A 16,288-nucleotide genomic window follows, 5' to 3' on the forward strand; every position below is an offset into this window, starting at 1 on the left:
TGGGTGGAAGATTGCAAAGATAAGTTACTAGAAATAATTAGTCAGAAATAACAGGTGAATTTAGCCAGGCTGCTGGGTATCAGGTCAACAGGCAAAGCCAGTTACATTTCCATATTCAACCAACACCAGGGATAAGCACATCAAACCCTAAAAATTATACTGTACATATCAACATAAAAGCACTAAACACCTTCAAATGGACCCAACAACAAGCTGAGCCAGACCTCGACACGGAAAAGCAACTGGGAGGCCGCGAGAAGTACAGAGGGCGCAAGGAAAGCAGGCCGGGCCGTGATTGCTGACGGGAGTTGCGGTGCTGGGTGCTGCAAAGACCTCCTGTGCCCCTGGCCTCAGGGCCTTTCTCTCCGACCCCACCAGCTGCAGTTGTGCATCCACAATCATGTCTATGCTCATTCACATATATAGCTAAGCCAGACATTTCCTGTCACAGACTAGTTATGAAAATGTATACTTTAGTACAGGATAATTGAACCCATTTTGCAAAATGACTGTGGTATGCGTCCATATATTTTAAAGTGAGAACATTATTCAAACATATATAAATATACATTTAACACACACACATATACTAGCATACATGCATGGAAGGCGAGTGACGGAGGGCAAGGCTTTTGTGTTGACCTTTATCTATATTCTTGGCCCTTGTATCATGCGACTTACCTACTCAAAAACATTTACACAAATTCCTTACATTTAAAATAGCATCGACCAACAAAACCAACTTTATTCATACCAGTAACATACTAATTCAAACACACATATTCAAAGAGGGGGTTTGTGCCAAAGGACTTTAGAAACTAGTATTTTCACTGAACATTCCATGTGGGTAATTTTCCAAAGGCCAAATGAAGTACAAAGAGATTTTAGTAGTTTAGCAATTCTAATTATTGCATAATAGGTATTGTTATTTGAAATTATGGGCAAAAGCAAATAAATAATTATAAATAATGATATTTGAAATTAGAAATTTTCGGGGTAAGAAAAATGAGACATAATTTGAAAAAATCAAAGAAAATAAGTAGACAACACTGTTACTGAGTGATTACATTTTAATTAAATAGCATGTGTATGTGTGTGCATATAAAGATCTCTCTCTCACACACACACACACACACTATGGTTGATTCACAATGGTGATATTTGGCTGGTATAAATATGACATTTTCATATTCTTACTTTTCACTTGTTTCTATTTTCTAAGTCTCTACAAGACACCTGTGTAACCTCCGAACTAACATATATAATTATTATCTACATACTTAATATACATAATGGGTGCTTTCATGGTAACTGTACCAGAAATGGACAAAAATTATACTATTAACAAAGACAGACTCGGGTCTGGTGCGTTACCCTTCGTGCTTGGGATTAAATGAACACAGCACGCCCGGCACAGGCGGGAGCGGGAGCAGCGTGGGGGGGTGGGGGGCCGGAGCCGACTTACTTTTTCATCTGGTAGTAGCCCTTCTTCACGGTGCCGAAGTTGCCGGAGCCCAGCTCCTTGTCCTCCAGGGTCAGCAGCTTCCGGTCCAGGTAGACCTCCTTGGGCCGGATCTCCTCGGGGTCCGCGTAGGGGCTCTCGTACACCTCCGTGTCCATGGGCAGCGCCTCTCTCTGGGCTTCTGCAGGGAGTGGGGAGCACAGGCTGGGCGGGGGCGGGTGAGTCCCGCCATCCACCCACCTACCTCCCGGTGGCCACAGCTGCCCTTGGCCACTTGGGTAGTGATGGGGCCAGGGAGAGTCAGGCGGGCCTCACCCGGCCCGTGGGGGCAGCAATAAGCCCGAGGGCCCGCTGTCCGTGACTCCCGTTCCTGCACGAATGTTGAATAAAAAATGTCCTGGGGCCACCTAGAGACCCGAGAAGGCCTGCAGAGGCCCGTTTCTGATAGCGAGTCCGGAGAGGACACTGAGCCCTCGGAGCGTGGTCTCCCTGGGCAGCCTCCGGCGTGGGCCTCACACCGCCAGCACCTCCCTCACCAGGCGTTCCCGCGCCCAGGCGTCTGCTCAGGGGGCACCTCCTCCCTGCCCCCCACCCCAGGCGTGTAGTGGGCGCAGCACCCACCTAGACGTGCCCTCAGGACTCGGACCTGGAGCAGAGCTAGCACTGAGGAGGCAGAGGCGGGAGCCCTGAGCAGCGGGAGGAGCGGTTCCCAGGAGGCCCACCAGCTACGAGGGAGGCTGTGGGGACCGGTCACCCGGCAGGAAACGTCTGGGGGCTGAGAGGGCGGCTCTCACCTCTTTCCGAGGCCCAGGGCGCTCCCTCTGGCTCGTAGGGGTTAAAGGTCACGGAGCTCTCCGGCCGGGTCCCCTGCGAGGAGGTCTGAAGCACAAACAGAGGGCAGGTCACCTCTGCATTGCTGCTGCTGTGGAACTACTTTTATTTGCAAACAATCACATTTAGCTGGTGCAGAAAGACAGGGGGAAGAATGAGGAAGGAAGCAGAAACAACGGGCTTATCCCATTCTCCGGGAAACTGCTTGGATCCTGGGCCGCTGAATGCCTCCGGGACCCCAGACCTGCTGGGGCAGAACTCCCGCCTGCTCACAGCCCCTTCGGACTCCACCTGCACCTCCCAAAGGCGCTGCGGCTTCTCGTTCTCCTCTTCACTTGCACGTGGAAGTCGTTTAGAAGCAGGCATTGAACACCCACCAGCTGCCCCCGCCCCCCCAGCCCCCCACTCCAAAGCTCACGCAGCGGGGCCTGGCCTCTGTCTGAGCTTCTGTGGAGACCAAGCGACATCTGGGTGAGCGGAGGGTGGCCGGGGACAGTCAGCAACCATCACACCGGCACCATCACGGCCTCTGAGGCGGAGCCTCTACTAACCCAGGAAAGCCATCCTTCTCACACCCGAGCAGGAAGCATCGTGAAATGGGGAAATCTAATCCTGCTATTGCTATAGCCTTCCCCTTTGAAAGTCTCTATCTCGAGCCTCCCGACCCACCCTCAGCACAACTTAGACCAGGCATCGCTACTAAATTTGACTCATGGAAAAAACCTCTTTTTTTTTTTTTTTTTTTTTTTTTGCTGTGAGTTGAGTAGAAATTTTATATTCCCTTGACCTTATCAGTGCCCTAGCCCTGGCCCCACCTGCCCTCAGTCACCGCGGCAGCTCTGGCCCTGACCCATGCCCTGCTACCCGCCGGGGACAGAGGAGGGCACTGCACCTGGGAGGCCCTTCTCTGAAAGAAACAGGTGGTTTTCTGTTGCTTCCGTTAAAAGGGCAGTAGTGACTTTATGGTGAAATGAAGACAGAGAGCAAGTTTCATGTTCCCTAAGCACTGGATGCATATGCCGTTTAGCAGAACAGCCAACAGCAAACCCGCTGGAGTCTATGCTCAGGGGGAAAGAAGAATGAAGACTTTGTAAAGAATGAGCCATAGCCGCTGTAGCCCTGGCCAGCGTGGCTCAGTGGTTGAGCATCGACCTATGACCCAGGAGGTCAAGATTCGATTCCCAGTCAGGTCAGGGCATATGCCCTGATTGTGGGTTCAGTCCCCCGTAGGGGGCATGCAGGAGGCAACTGATCAATGATTCTCTCTCATCAATGTTTCCATCTCTCTCCCTTCGTCTCTAAAATCAATTAAAAATATTCTTTTTGAAAAAGAGAGTGAGATCTAAGGCATAATGGTGAATTATAACAGTACTGATTAGTATTTAAAATTTAATGAAAATCATATTGTTAGTCACTACACCATTGATTGTTACTTGGTCTGCTTTGTATTTGATGATTTATTCCTCCCTAATCAATAGCATCACCTTTTCTGCTTAGAGAACAAAGTGTAAGTGAAAGTTGACAATTGCCTTTTTCCTATTTTTGCTGATATTCCAAACAGAAGTCAAACCAGCAGGCACCACGAGGTGGCACTAGCTGCCTTAGCTTTCTGCAAGGAGAAATGTGTGCCCTCCAGTTCTATGGACTCTGGTAAAAACAGATCACTCCACCAGGGGTCCTCAAACGACGGCCCGCGGGCCACATGCAAATACAAATATTGTGTTTGTTCCCGTTTTGTTTTTTTACTTCAAAATAAGATATGTGCAGTGTGCATAGGAATTTTTTCATAGTTTTTTTTTAAACTATAGTCCGGCCTTCCAACGGTCTGAGGGACAGTGAACCGGCCCCCTGTTTAAAAAGTTTGAGGACCCCTGCCCTACACAGTAACAAAATAAAAATTAGGCTCCAAATCACAATCCCTGGTCTCTTTTCTTTTTTTCCAGGATCAACTGCAAGGAGAAAATGCATCTGACACATTGTCACGTGTGCCTGTGTTTAAGAAGTGGGGACTCAGAAGTGAACAAAGGGGGAGACAGAATTGCTCTATGGAGCTGCCAGGCGAGTGCAGTGTCCTGAACCGGAGTGCTGGGCATGCTCCAGGAATGCCCTTTCTGGGCTGTAATTTTTGGACTCCTTCAAAGACATTTTGAATCAGGCAATAGCAGTGACGAAGATATAGACAGACTGGTCACAATCGCAGCGGCAGAAAGACCCAGCAGGGTTCAGGAGCACTGGCTGCGGAAGCTGGCCCGCTCTAGTCTCCAGTGGGAAGGCCGCAGCGCCAGAGGGGAGCAGGTCCCACGGCCGGTGGAGCCTCCTCCGCCAGGGCATGGGGTGAGGTGAGGTTTCCTTCAGGTCCAGGACGATCCACCTGACCTTCACAATGAGCGTCCCTCACCTTGGGAGCACAGGTATTAAATCCTGCCCTTTACTAGGAGAATGACACAAAACGCCCTTCTCAGGCCTGGCCCTGCCTTGGCATTTCCAACCAGTACGACTTGAGAGTTGCTTTCTCTCCTCCTCCCTCAGCGGGACCCTAGCGGACCGGGTATTTAAATGTCTTAAATATTCCAACCATCCCTGTATGTGTTGGAATAAGACATGGAGAGTAGACTGTAATCTGAAATTCTGGACACACTCCCCGGCTGAGGTAAGTGGGACGTGCCTCTGGGTTGCGGAACTGAAACCCCGTCTTTGGTTCTGGGAGGAGGCTGCTCAGTCCAGGTCCTAAGGGAAGGAGAGGTGCCTGTGTCTCCAGCGTAAGCACCCAGGTGCCAGGACCACCCGGAGGGTCATCACGGCCAGGCCCACCACGGGGCGGGCAGAGGGGATTCACACCAGTGTTCTTCAATTAAATCCTGTCATATTTTAAAGTATTGAAATGTTACTAATATCTAAAGAAATGTTTAAACTACATCTGCCCTTAAGTTTTTGTTATAAACTTTAAGATTATTTGACTAATAATCATCTTCAAATCAAAATACACTTTTCATTAACTACACACATGCTAGATTTAATTCAAGCTTTAACATCCACCTTTTTTGTGCTTGAATTATTAAAAACTATGTATATAGATCAAATTAACAAATTCAAGAAAGTTATTTACACCTTAGTTAAACAACCGAAATATTTGAAGTAATTCCTTGTAGTCTTTTCTCATAACTGGTTAAATAATGGAAAATCCCCTTCTATTTGTGAAAACATAAATATTAGTTCTCCTAAAATATTTCTTATGAGCAATTAAAATGATTTCAACCTACAGTTTAAATCTCACAATTCTTTTATCAATTAACTATTGATATTTTTGGCATCCATGAAAATTCAATGCACACTTCAAAGTTGTTATAAATTTAAATAAGCCCCCTTTTTGCCCAAAAAAGTAGTTTCACAGTATTAATCGGAGTAATTATTTCCCAAAATTTAATTCTTTTAAAAACTGATGAAGTAACTTTACTAGGTGCAAGTTTAGAAATGCACAACAGACCCTAGCTGGTTTGGCTCAGTGGAAGGGTCCCGGGCCCGATTCCAGTCCAGGGCACATGCCTGGGTTGTGGGCTCGATCCCTGGTGGGGGGCGTGCAGGAGGCAGCGGATCCATGATTCTCTCTCATCATTGATGTCTCTCTCTCCCTCTCTCCTCCTTTCTGAAATCAATAAAAATATATTTAAAAAAAGAAATGCACAACAGGGTGTACAACGAGAAGTGGGTCTCCTTGTCACCATCTGCTACTCCCAACGCAGCTATTTTCGGTATTCTTCCAGAACATTCTATGCCATATCAGCACCAACATATGTGTATGATGTTGCTGTCTGCAATTAACATTGGATTTTGGAAACAGTTTTAGATCTCAGCTGCCTCTCACAGTATGCATATTACTGTAAATGATTTTATGTCTTTCCATTGATAGACTTTTGAGTTATTTCCAGATTGTCAAGTATACCATGTTGCAATAAACACCTTCATATGACTGCAAGAATATGTGTGTAAATGCTGAGAGATGAGAGCCTGCCTTTAGTTTTGATGGGTGTTGTGAAAATGCCTTCCTGAGAGGTTGTATCATTTCTCACTTCAAGCAAGTGTGAGGTGCTTATTGCCCACTCCTTTGCCCCACCCCGTCTGAATCAGTTCACAGGTGGACACGGAGGACGACAGGTCTAACTTGCATCTCATTATAAAATGGAACATCTTTGCCTGCGCTTAAGGGCTATGTATGTTTGCTTTACTAAAATCAACCTACCGACATTCTCTGCCCAATCTCCTGTTAGTTAAAACTTTTAGTGATTTATTGACTTTCTTTATATATTATGATAGTAATCTTGTATGTCATTGCTAATACTTACTCCCAGTTTATTATTTCTCTTTTGATGGTGTTATGATTCTTACCCATGATTCTTTATTTTTAGGTAGCCTTACTAATATTTCCTTCAACTTACGTTAGTCTAAAGCTCTATTAAAACTTATTTTCTGGATTTGCTTTAGTCCATGTGAGTGAGCAGAGCGGCTTCCACTGGGACTGACGGGCGGGGAGGCTTGCCCCTCGCGAAGCGGGCTGGGCGTCCTGCCTTTCTGGCTGTCAGCCTGGCTGAGTTGCCCGGCCTCCCACTGCTGGGGCGGTTTTGCAGATGTCAGTCACGTCCCTAATTAGCTTATTTAAATGGGAGAGCTTATCCTGGGGGCCTGGTTCAATCAGTCCAGGGGCCTTCGAAGAGGGCTGCAACTTTCCCGAGAGAGAAAGGTGAGGCGGGGCCACGACTGAGCCCTGGCTGTGGGGACAGCGTGTGTGCCCGAGCGGCTCCATCCGGTCCTGCCCGCCCCGTCCAGCGGCCTGCTTATCCAGCCCCTGCAACTGGGTACGGCTCAGCCTGGGGTTAATCGGCGTGTGTGGGGGTGCATCTGCATACAGATGTGTGCAGACATTAGGCATGTGCATGCGTGATTATGGAGATACCTATGTGTGTGTGTGAGGGTGTGTCTCTTTCACACGTAAGTCTTCGTGTGGTCACGCGCCTTGGCTGAACTCTGGCCGATACGCCTGGAAGCACAGGCTGGGGTGAGCATGGAGTCAGGCCTGCAGTGACCGTGCTCCCCTCCGGGGCTGCCCGGCTGGGCCGCTATGAAGCAAGTGGTGAATGAACAAGGTGGGAACTGGAGGGGGTCCAGGTCGCCGGGGCTCCTGCAGGGCTGCCCGGCAGACCATGTGAGGGGGGTGGGGGGGAGGAGGCCTCAGGCACACAGCGTGTCCTGCCGAGTCATCTGTCCAAGCAGCAGCTGATGAACTCTGGTGTGGCTGCTGCCCCATGGCGGACAGTCACGGCTGGAACTGAATTTATAATCATAACGTTGAAAGGATGATTCACGACTGAAAGGCACCCTAAGTCAGAACACACCGGACACCGACCGGCGTCACCTCTGCTGACGGGCACCATCCTGGCACCCGAGGGGAGCCTCTCCGAGGAGAAGGGCGAACGCGCCGGGCCCAGGGCCAGGCGGGCCGGGAGGCGCAGCTGTGGAGAGGAGCCTGAGGTCAGGCAGTGCTGACTTCTCTAAGGCCAGAGCTCAGGCACCTCCTGGTCCCGACCTGGAAATGGACACCTAACCGTGGGCAAAAGGAGCTGCGAGAGGGCGTGCTCCCGAGGCCTGGCCCCAGCTCCTGGCATGGGCAGCCCTGCCTGTCACCCCCGAGAGCGATGCCCCTCGGAGCGGGCATCTCCAGGGGCTGACCTACACTGCCCGGACGTTACCAGGATGTATTCTGCTCTGGTTATCACATTGCTTTCCCTCAAGCCCCCCTTACACTCCCGGCCGTGCGGTCTGCCTTCCACGGTCAACAAGGTGAGAAGGCATTGAGCGTTGGCTGCCCCCTCGGAAAACTTCCACTCAATAAAGCCTCAGGGCGTTTATGCTTTTTATTGGTTTCTCATAAGCACTTAGGCAATCTGCTTCATGAGCTGGTGCCCAGTGATGTGCTGAAATGTTTGGAAAATACCAACTGATATGAAAATGGAAAGAATTATTAGTAAAAGAATCACTTTTACAGCACCAATGGTAAAAATAGGAAAGGGGAAAAAAGAAATCCATATACATGGATTTATGATATATGGGTTTTGAGGGAGGTGATTCATTATAAATAAAAGTCATTAAAAAAGAACTTTTTATTTCCCTCATAATTCAATAATATAGCACAATATAAAAATATATGGCAATCTTACTGCCTCAAACAAAATTGGTGTTTCTAAGCCTTCAGTTTCACCTCATCTCTATCCACGTCATACTTAGCCCCTGGCATCTATGAAGCACACAGCGGCCCTCGCGGGGCAGCCCTCGCCAACCTCGGCTCCTCCATCCACATGTGCTTGTGCCTCCAGTGACCAGAACACTCAACATGGACTTCCTGCAGCTGAAGGAACCGGCTCACTTGGCAAAGACTTCCCAGTGCGAGAATCAGCTCCCACCTGTCACGCTGACGCAGTGACTGCAGGCAACAGAGGCAGCACGCACACAGCGTGGCCAGGGCCTGCATGGCAAGCACAGTGCATCCCAGGTGGCTGCCCGTGAGAGCCACACTCGGCAAGAGTTGAGGGCCAGAGCGGCAGGAGGGCAGAGGCGCATAGAGCGGGCAAGCAGCACACACAGCAGGGTGCCCAGCGCGGGTCCATCCGACCACTCAGCCAGGGGCAGCAGGCAGGGGGCGCCTGAGTACCTTTCTGTGGCCGGGCTTGGGGAAGGAGTACGATTTGATCCTTGAGATGATCCCTCCTGCTGTCCAAGTCTAGAAACCGCCACAGCAAAGAGGAAGAGTCAGTGTTTGAGCGGACAAATGCGGTCTACGGTCCACAGCATGCTCCTTTTAATAAACGCGCTTTCTAGCCACAATGCCGCGCCCTCTGGGTTGTGCCCGCGTGACTCGCTCGTAGCCATTAGTAATTCTGCGAGGAGAGCTGGGCGCCCGAGCTAAGGACCTGGAAAATCACTTGGGGACTATTTTCCACAAAAGGCTATACGATTGGGGCTGTTGCATTAAACAGCCCGTGCCTCACAGAGTTGTTCAGCTGCAACTGCAGGTAAATCACCCAAGAAAGTGAAGACACACCTGCCAGCCCACTGAGCGCCTCCCTCGGGGCGGCCCAGGAGAGGGGGCGGTCACGGGGGGGGGGGGGGGGACACGGGCTGTGCACCTTTCTTCTGTGCGCGTCTCATCAGTCAATAACAAGTCGTCCCAAAGCCCTGGCTTCTTGAAGCCACTGGGTGACACGCGGCTAAACAGAGCGCTTGGGTTCTTTGAGTTCCAGCGCCATCCACCCGGGAGGAAGGGGACTCGGCCTCACGGAGCGCACGGGGGGGCAGTGGACTGACTGGCCAGGAGCTGCCGGAAAGGGGCGCACAGCTCGCAGTGGGGTGACTTTACACTTCCCAGATGACACGGGGGGAACCAAAGGCCCACAGTGAGGCCCTCCAGAGGGAGCAGGAGCCAGCTCACGCGCTGAGTGTGAAACGGTGCGTCAGCTCCTCGCCGTCTGGAATTCGCTCTCTTTGGGGGCGTCCGGCACATTTCTGGCAAACCCATGAGAGTACGGACAGGCCACCTTCTCACCTCCTCCTGGCACGCAGGGAGGTAGGTTCTGGCCCAGTGCTGGCATCCCCGCTGCCCTGAGGCTCCTCACTGACCATCCAGCACTGCCCCTCGGCCGTCCAGCGGAGGTCCGGGCGAGCAGCCTCGGGGCAGGGCCCGTCTCCCCGAACCCTGTCCTGGCTGACTGAGCCCAGCGGACCGGCCCACAGCACACGGAGACGTCCCGTACCCCAGGCGTGCTCCCCCACCGTGCACGTGGCCGCGCGGGTCCACAGATGGCTCAGGCTGAGCCGCACTGCTGCCCTTTCCCCAATCTGCCGGGAGGCACACTTCCAGTTTAACACTGGCTTTCATGGTCTTTTGCATACCTTTAGGGAATGGAGAGGATTTAACCCCCAAAAACATGAACTTGGCTAGCTCGGGACCGGGCTGACCTAGCTGACACCCGCAGTCCGTTTAGCGTAATGGACACAATGATGACCACTACTCCTGTGAGCCCAAAGCGCCCTTCCTTACCTCCCCTACCCTGCCTCCCCGCCCGTGGTGTTTCTGGAAACACTCACCGCAGGGTTGGCGCCGGGGAGCTGCGGGCGGCCTCCAAAATTCACATTTCCTGGTGAGGAAGGGGATGGTTACTGCTCGCCCTGAAGCACCAGGACCCCCTCCGAGATCAGCAGGACCCCCTCCGAGATCAGGCCTCGACCGCAAAGCGCGGCTGCTGGGGAGCATGCGGTGTCTGCACACACCCCTCCTCATTACTATCTCCACTCCACTTCTCACCCCTGCAATTAGCACTAGTTTTTTTAAGGTTAAAGGTATTGGCTATTTTTTTAAAATCAATGATATATGTAAAATTGGAGCAATCTGACATTTTTAATCAATCACTCAGTAAAAACAAGGCCTCATCCCACCTGGCGGAATCTGAAACACGGCTGGTGATTATGGCATTATTATTATTATCTAAAAGATGGAAATTCCAATGTCTTAGTCACTCACCCGTTTGCCCGCCGATTTTTTGACATGGAACTGTAAGGACTCGTAGCAAACCATCTGGTTTATAAGAATAGTGTTCGACCAGCTGGAAGAGAAGCGGTAAGGAGTGCAGTAAGGGGGCAGGAAAGGGAGTCGTACCTGGAGCAGCTGGCTCCCCTCTGGAACTTTAAAAGTGATTCAAAGACAACCCTTCACTTCCTTGGTGTGTCTGCCTGACCCTCCCCATGTCTGTCTCCTCCCACCCTCAGACTCAGGACAGATGTCCACAGGCCGTGTTCCCTTCGGGATCCTCTCTCTCTCTCTCTCTCTCTCTCTCTCTCTCTCTCTCTCTCAGCAAGTTGCATAACCAAGATTTGCTCGCATGCTCTACATCTGTGTGACGTTATGAACATAAACTCATAGTCAGTCAGTCCTCCAACAAGCGCCGCTTCGCCGGGCCCTGAGAGAGGACGGGGTAAACGATGGTGGGTGGACACATATTTCCTGCCCTAAAGTGCTTCCTTTCTCGGTGGAGAGACAGAGAAATGCTGCGGAATGCTGTAACAGTGCTGGGGCCAAGACTTCGGAGGGACCAAGGCATTCTGCCCAAAAGTTTCAGAGAAGCCATCACAGTACAGGTGACAGGAGCCGGGACATGGGGAAAGGTGGCCTTTTGGAAAATAACCTTATATTCACAGGCCCTGGACATCTTTGGCTAATGGTTCCTGAAAACTACGATTATGAAGTCTAATTGCTACATTAAAGGTAAATTCATGCAAGTGGATTTATTTTTATCTTATCAAAACTATGCAGTAAGATAGCCCTGAGCCCTGGCCGGTGTGGCTCAGTGGGTTAAGCATCATCCTGCGCACCAAAGGCTGGTGGTTTGATTCCAGGTCAGGCACAGGCCTGGGTTGTGGGCTTGACCCAAGCGGGGGGGGCGTGTACAAGGCACAGATTGATGTTCTGCTCCCACATCAATGCTTCTCTCTCCCCCTTGCTCTCTCTCTAAAAATCAATAAAACGCCGTGGCCAGTTCGGCTCAGTGGATAGAGCGTCGGCCTGCGGACTGAAAGGTCCCGGGTTCGATTCCCGTCAAGGGCATGTAACTTGGTTGCAGGCACATCCCCAGTGGGAAGTGTGCAGGAGGCGGCTGATTGCTGTTTCTCTCTCATCAATGTTTCTAACTCACTATCTCTCTCCCTTCCTCTCTGTAAAAAATCAATAAAATATATTTAAAAAAAATAAATAAAAATCAATAAAAAATCTTAAAGAAAAAGACAGTCCTTATATTTCAGCTTTTCTTTTCTCGTAACAGATATTTTCTCTTCAGACAGCCTAAAATATTTATATCTGATACCCCTTCCCTGTCTGTTTATTGGTACTTTTCCAGCCCTCAAACTTACCTACTTGTGTGAATGTTTGTTGAATGAATATATTTTATCCTTCCAGGCGACATTCTTTTTCAAAATGTGAACTACTGTGGTAAGAACACAACATGCAATCTACCCTCTTAGCACGTTTCAATCCGATGAGCCCTCACCCGCTGCTGGGAGGACCCCAGAGCGCCCTCTGTCTGTTAAGTGCAGTGGTGTGTTCTCAGGCCAAGAGTGTTGAGGTCCCTAAAACAAGGGAGACATCCCGCCATCTCTCCAGCGTTGCTGTGTTTTCAGACAATCTATTCTGCAAGGGAGGCTGCGGGTAGGTGGACCCGTAGGGACTTCCCGCTGGGCAGGGGTCTGCAAACGTGTTTTGTAGAGGGCGAGACAGTGATATTTTGGGGCTTTTCAGGCCACATGCCATCTCTGTCACAATTTAAAACAATCCTGTAGAGTGTAAAAGCCACTTTCACCAGGGACTGCACCAAGCCAGGCCGGGGCCAGACCCGGCTCCTGCTGCTGACTCCTGTGCTGCAGGAAGGAATGCTAGTGTAGGAATCACCAGCAGAAACAGCGCCGGCCGCCTGGGTGGGGCGGGCACAGAGGCACCTTACGCTGCTGTCCAGAAAAACCCATGGAGCCACACCTACAAAACTGAAAGGCAGTGCTAGCATTTGGGGTGTTGTTTCTTAGACACAGTGGCTAGACAATAGACCATGGAAGGGAGTAATTAGGGCGGAAGACTATGCTACACCAGAGAAATCCATAAGCCTGGGACAACGTCTTGGGAAGAAACTTCCCAATGGGCGGAGTTGTTCAGCTCTGAGGCAGCAACAGACTCTGAAACTGAGGGGACGCGCAGGGGACAACAGTCACACGCCCGACACATCACGTGGAGTCAAGAGACTCTGGTGGGAAATTAATACCGCCAGGCAGAATTCCACTCATCTCTTTAATTTGCAGTGGACTACTTGATAGGCTAAATGCTCTTTCAAAGTGAAACCATTAAAATAAAGCAAAGTCTTTGGCCAATAATGAGCCATAAGCTAATGAGCTACAAACCAAAGGACGAGGTCAATGCCATAGATGAGGAGAATAGCGTCACGTCCAGCATTTGGAAAAGAAGGGTTTCTCTTTCTAGTCACAGCACAGGAGGCGGTGGTTACTGTAAGTGCTCTGAGGTCAGGAGGGTCCTGGTCTAGTGTTTAGAGGCAGGATTCTGAGTTGGGGCCTCTGGTTGCTGCTACCACAGGAGGCTCCTGGCCAGGCCCGGGAGCATCTGTTTGCTCACCTCCCTCCCCCACAGGAGCTCACGCAGTTGCTGCTCCCGGGAGGCAGAGCCCGGCCTCTCGGTCTCCACCCCAGCATGCTTTGCTAAAATCACACGGCTGTGACTTAAAATAAAGGCAAGCTAGTTCCGCCCATGGCAGCCCTGGAACACAGCGGCGAGCGTGGGTCAGCGCTCACTGCGCCTGAGCAACCCCCGCATGGCGAGCTGCTTAGGGCTGCCAGCAGTTGGCCAGGACTGAACACTGTCTTTGTGTGTAAATGTCTTCAGGGCTGTTTTCTCGCCCCAGTGCCTCCCGCTGCAGGCACACAGCCCCGAGCGGCGCTGCCCGGGGGTTCCCAGTCCGGGGGCTCCCACTGCGGGGGCTCCCAGTCCCGGCGGGCCGGGCCGGGAGAAGCTGCAGAACCTCTGGAGCTGCCTGACCCTCATGAGGACCCTATACCAGGGCTTCCCAAACTCAGGTGCTGGTACTCGGCCCTGAGCTGGGAGCAGGCCCTGGCTGGGCCCGTCTCGGGCAGGGACCCCCAGGGGCTTCCTTGCAGGCTCTGGGGCTGTTCCCTCACTGCCCGGATGGCCGTGTACCTGCCAGAGCGTATCAAACTTCTTCCCGTCGGGGATGGAGAGCTTCCCCGTCTTGTCCTTGTCGATACGGTAGTGCAGCACTCTGCCCTCATGCAGCAGGCACAGGGCGTAGGACCCGTTGTTGTCCCGGGCCCTGATCCTGGAAGACAGGAAGAGCCGGTCACTCCCGAGCCCACCCCTGGCAGAAACAGTGCCCCGGGCCTGCTGCCGGCCACAGCGCCCCCACCTCAGAATCAAGGGCTTTGCCCACCGTGCCCAGGGAAGCCCCCATGCAGTTCCGTGACACCAAGAGCTTACGACAAAGATGTCCCAGGGCCTGGGCTGGACTCCGCTGGGCATCAGAAGAGGCTGAGGTTCACCTGAGCGCAGAGCCACTCAGGCGCCAGCACTGAGACCCACAGGCCCCGAGGCGGGCGGGGCTGTGAGCCCTCTACCACCTCCTCTCTCTGCTGAGGGCAGAGGCCCAGCCACTGCTCCCACCAGCTGGGCACAGGCTGGGGTGATGCACACTTTTCTGGGAACTTCGGGACCACCCCCAGGGTGGCTCACGCTCTCCCTTCTTCAGGAGGGATTTCACGGTTGTTGCACAGGATTCAGTGAGAGGAACCCTGGGAGGAGGGAAGTCACCCACTGTGGGTGGGAGTGACAGGCAAAAGCAGGGACTGCCTTGTTCTGCTTCTGCGTCCTGGTGGGGTCACTGGGTGACCCTTCCCTTATCCAGTGCACGAGAGGGAGAGGGGGGCTTTTGCCCACAGTGGAGAGAGCCCCCTGGGAAGGCCAGGGAAGGCTGCAGAGGAATGGAATGGGCGGGACCCCCCCAAATGAGCTGCTTAGCCACCTGGCTCTCAGCCCATTTTTCCCTTCCAGCAACTGGAGCCTGTTGGATCATGAGAGCGGAGAGAGGGTGAGTCCAGACGTGCTAGAGAGCCGTGCAGTCCTGGCATTTCCTACAACGAGGGAACTGAGGCCCCAAATGCTCAGGGCCCAAATGCACTACATCCTGGGAAGAGCTCCAATGTGCCCACCTGCCTGGGCCTTCTATGTTTGGGGGACATTTGTGATGCCTCCTCCCAGCTGGGCTTTGGAAACAGACATGGCCATACTTTCCCGTTGTCGCTCCTATAGATTCTTCTCCAAAGCTGACCCAAGACTCGAGAGCTGAGCTGTGGTCTGTGGGATGGAGCTTGGTTAAAAAATAAAGCTCTCCAGTCCTGCTCAGCTGTGCATGATGGATGGGCTCCCACCATGCCCACAGCTCGGCGGCTGGTGCAGGTGGAGAGACAGCCTTTCCTGCCCCTTTGCCAGTCCAGCACCCTGAGTGGGAGCTACGCTTCCCAGCCACGTGGCCCATGGAGGCCAGTTGGTTGTTGTCAAACTAAGAACCAACTACACAGTAAAGGCCAAACAGGCTTTTACATGGGGAGAACCAAGCCTACTTCACAAGGGGCACACAGGACTAGCTATTTTTGTTTATTATATATGCACTGGAGTCCTGGTGCACGAAATTCGTGCACGAGAGGGGGGGGGGTCCCTCAGCCTGGCCTGTACCCTCTCTAATCCGGGACCCCTCAGGGGATGTCCAACTGCCGGTTTAGGCCCAATCCCAAAACCAGCAGTCAGCTATCCCTCTCGCAATCTGGGACCGCTGGCTCCTAACTGCTTGCCTGCCTGCCTGATTGCCCCTAACTGCCTCTGCTTGCCTGCCTGATAGCCCCTAACCACCTCTGCCTGCTGGCCTAATTGCCACTAACTGCTCCCCTGCTGGCCTGATCGCCCCTAATTACTCCCCTGCCTGCCTGGTCACCCCTAATCACCTCTGCCTGCTGGCCTGATCATCCCTAGCTGCCCTCCCCTGACAGCCTGGTCGCCCCTAACGGCCTCTGCCTCGGCCCTCGCCACCATGGCTTTGTCCGGAAGGATGTCCAGATGGATATCTGGAAGACATTGGATCTAATTAGCGTATTACCCTTTTATTAGTATAGATTATACAACATAAGCTTTAAGGTAGAATTGCATTAGTAGAAAAGAAGACATTTCATTAAAAATGTATATTGGTTTGATATGATTCAAATCCACTTGTTTATGACAAAAAATCAAGTCTTTAAGAATAGGATTGCTTGCCTTAGCTGGTGTGGCTAGAGCTTTGGCCTGAGGACTGAAGGGTCCCAGGTTCGATTCTGGTCAAGGGCACATGCCTGGGTTGT

At 51.9% G+C, this 16,288-nt stretch overlaps 1 protein-coding gene across 3 annotated transcripts in view; it reads right to left on the minus strand.

Annotated features, from left to right (window-relative positions):
- The window catches only part of SYK (spleen associated tyrosine kinase), an 85,588-nt gene that overhangs the window by 16,567 nt on the left and 52,733 nt on the right, over positions 1-16,288 (minus strand). For 2 of the 3 annotated variants that reach the window (XM_059656303.1, XM_059656304.1), the window contains exons 4-9: positions 14,085-14,223; positions 10,860-10,941; positions 10,427-10,476; positions 8,994-9,062; positions 2,257-2,341; positions 1,466-1,643 (exon numbers count right to left, since the gene is read on the minus strand). In XM_059656303.1, the coding sequence (XP_059512286.1) occupies positions 1,466-1,643; positions 2,257-2,341; positions 8,994-9,062; positions 10,427-10,476; positions 10,860-10,941; positions 14,085-14,223 (603 nt within the window). Of the gene's footprint in view, positions 1-1,465; positions 1,644-2,256; positions 2,342-8,993; positions 9,063-10,426; positions 10,477-10,859; positions 10,942-14,084; positions 14,224-16,288 lie in introns of those variants that run through there. The other variant, XM_059656305.1, reaches the window with a different exon arrangement.

Source organism: Myotis daubentonii, chromosome 11, assembly GCF_963259705.1.
Source record: "Myotis daubentonii chromosome 11, mMyoDau2.1, whole genome shotgun sequence".
NCBI lineage: Eukaryota > Metazoa > Chordata > Mammalia > Chiroptera > Vespertilionidae > Myotis > Myotis daubentonii.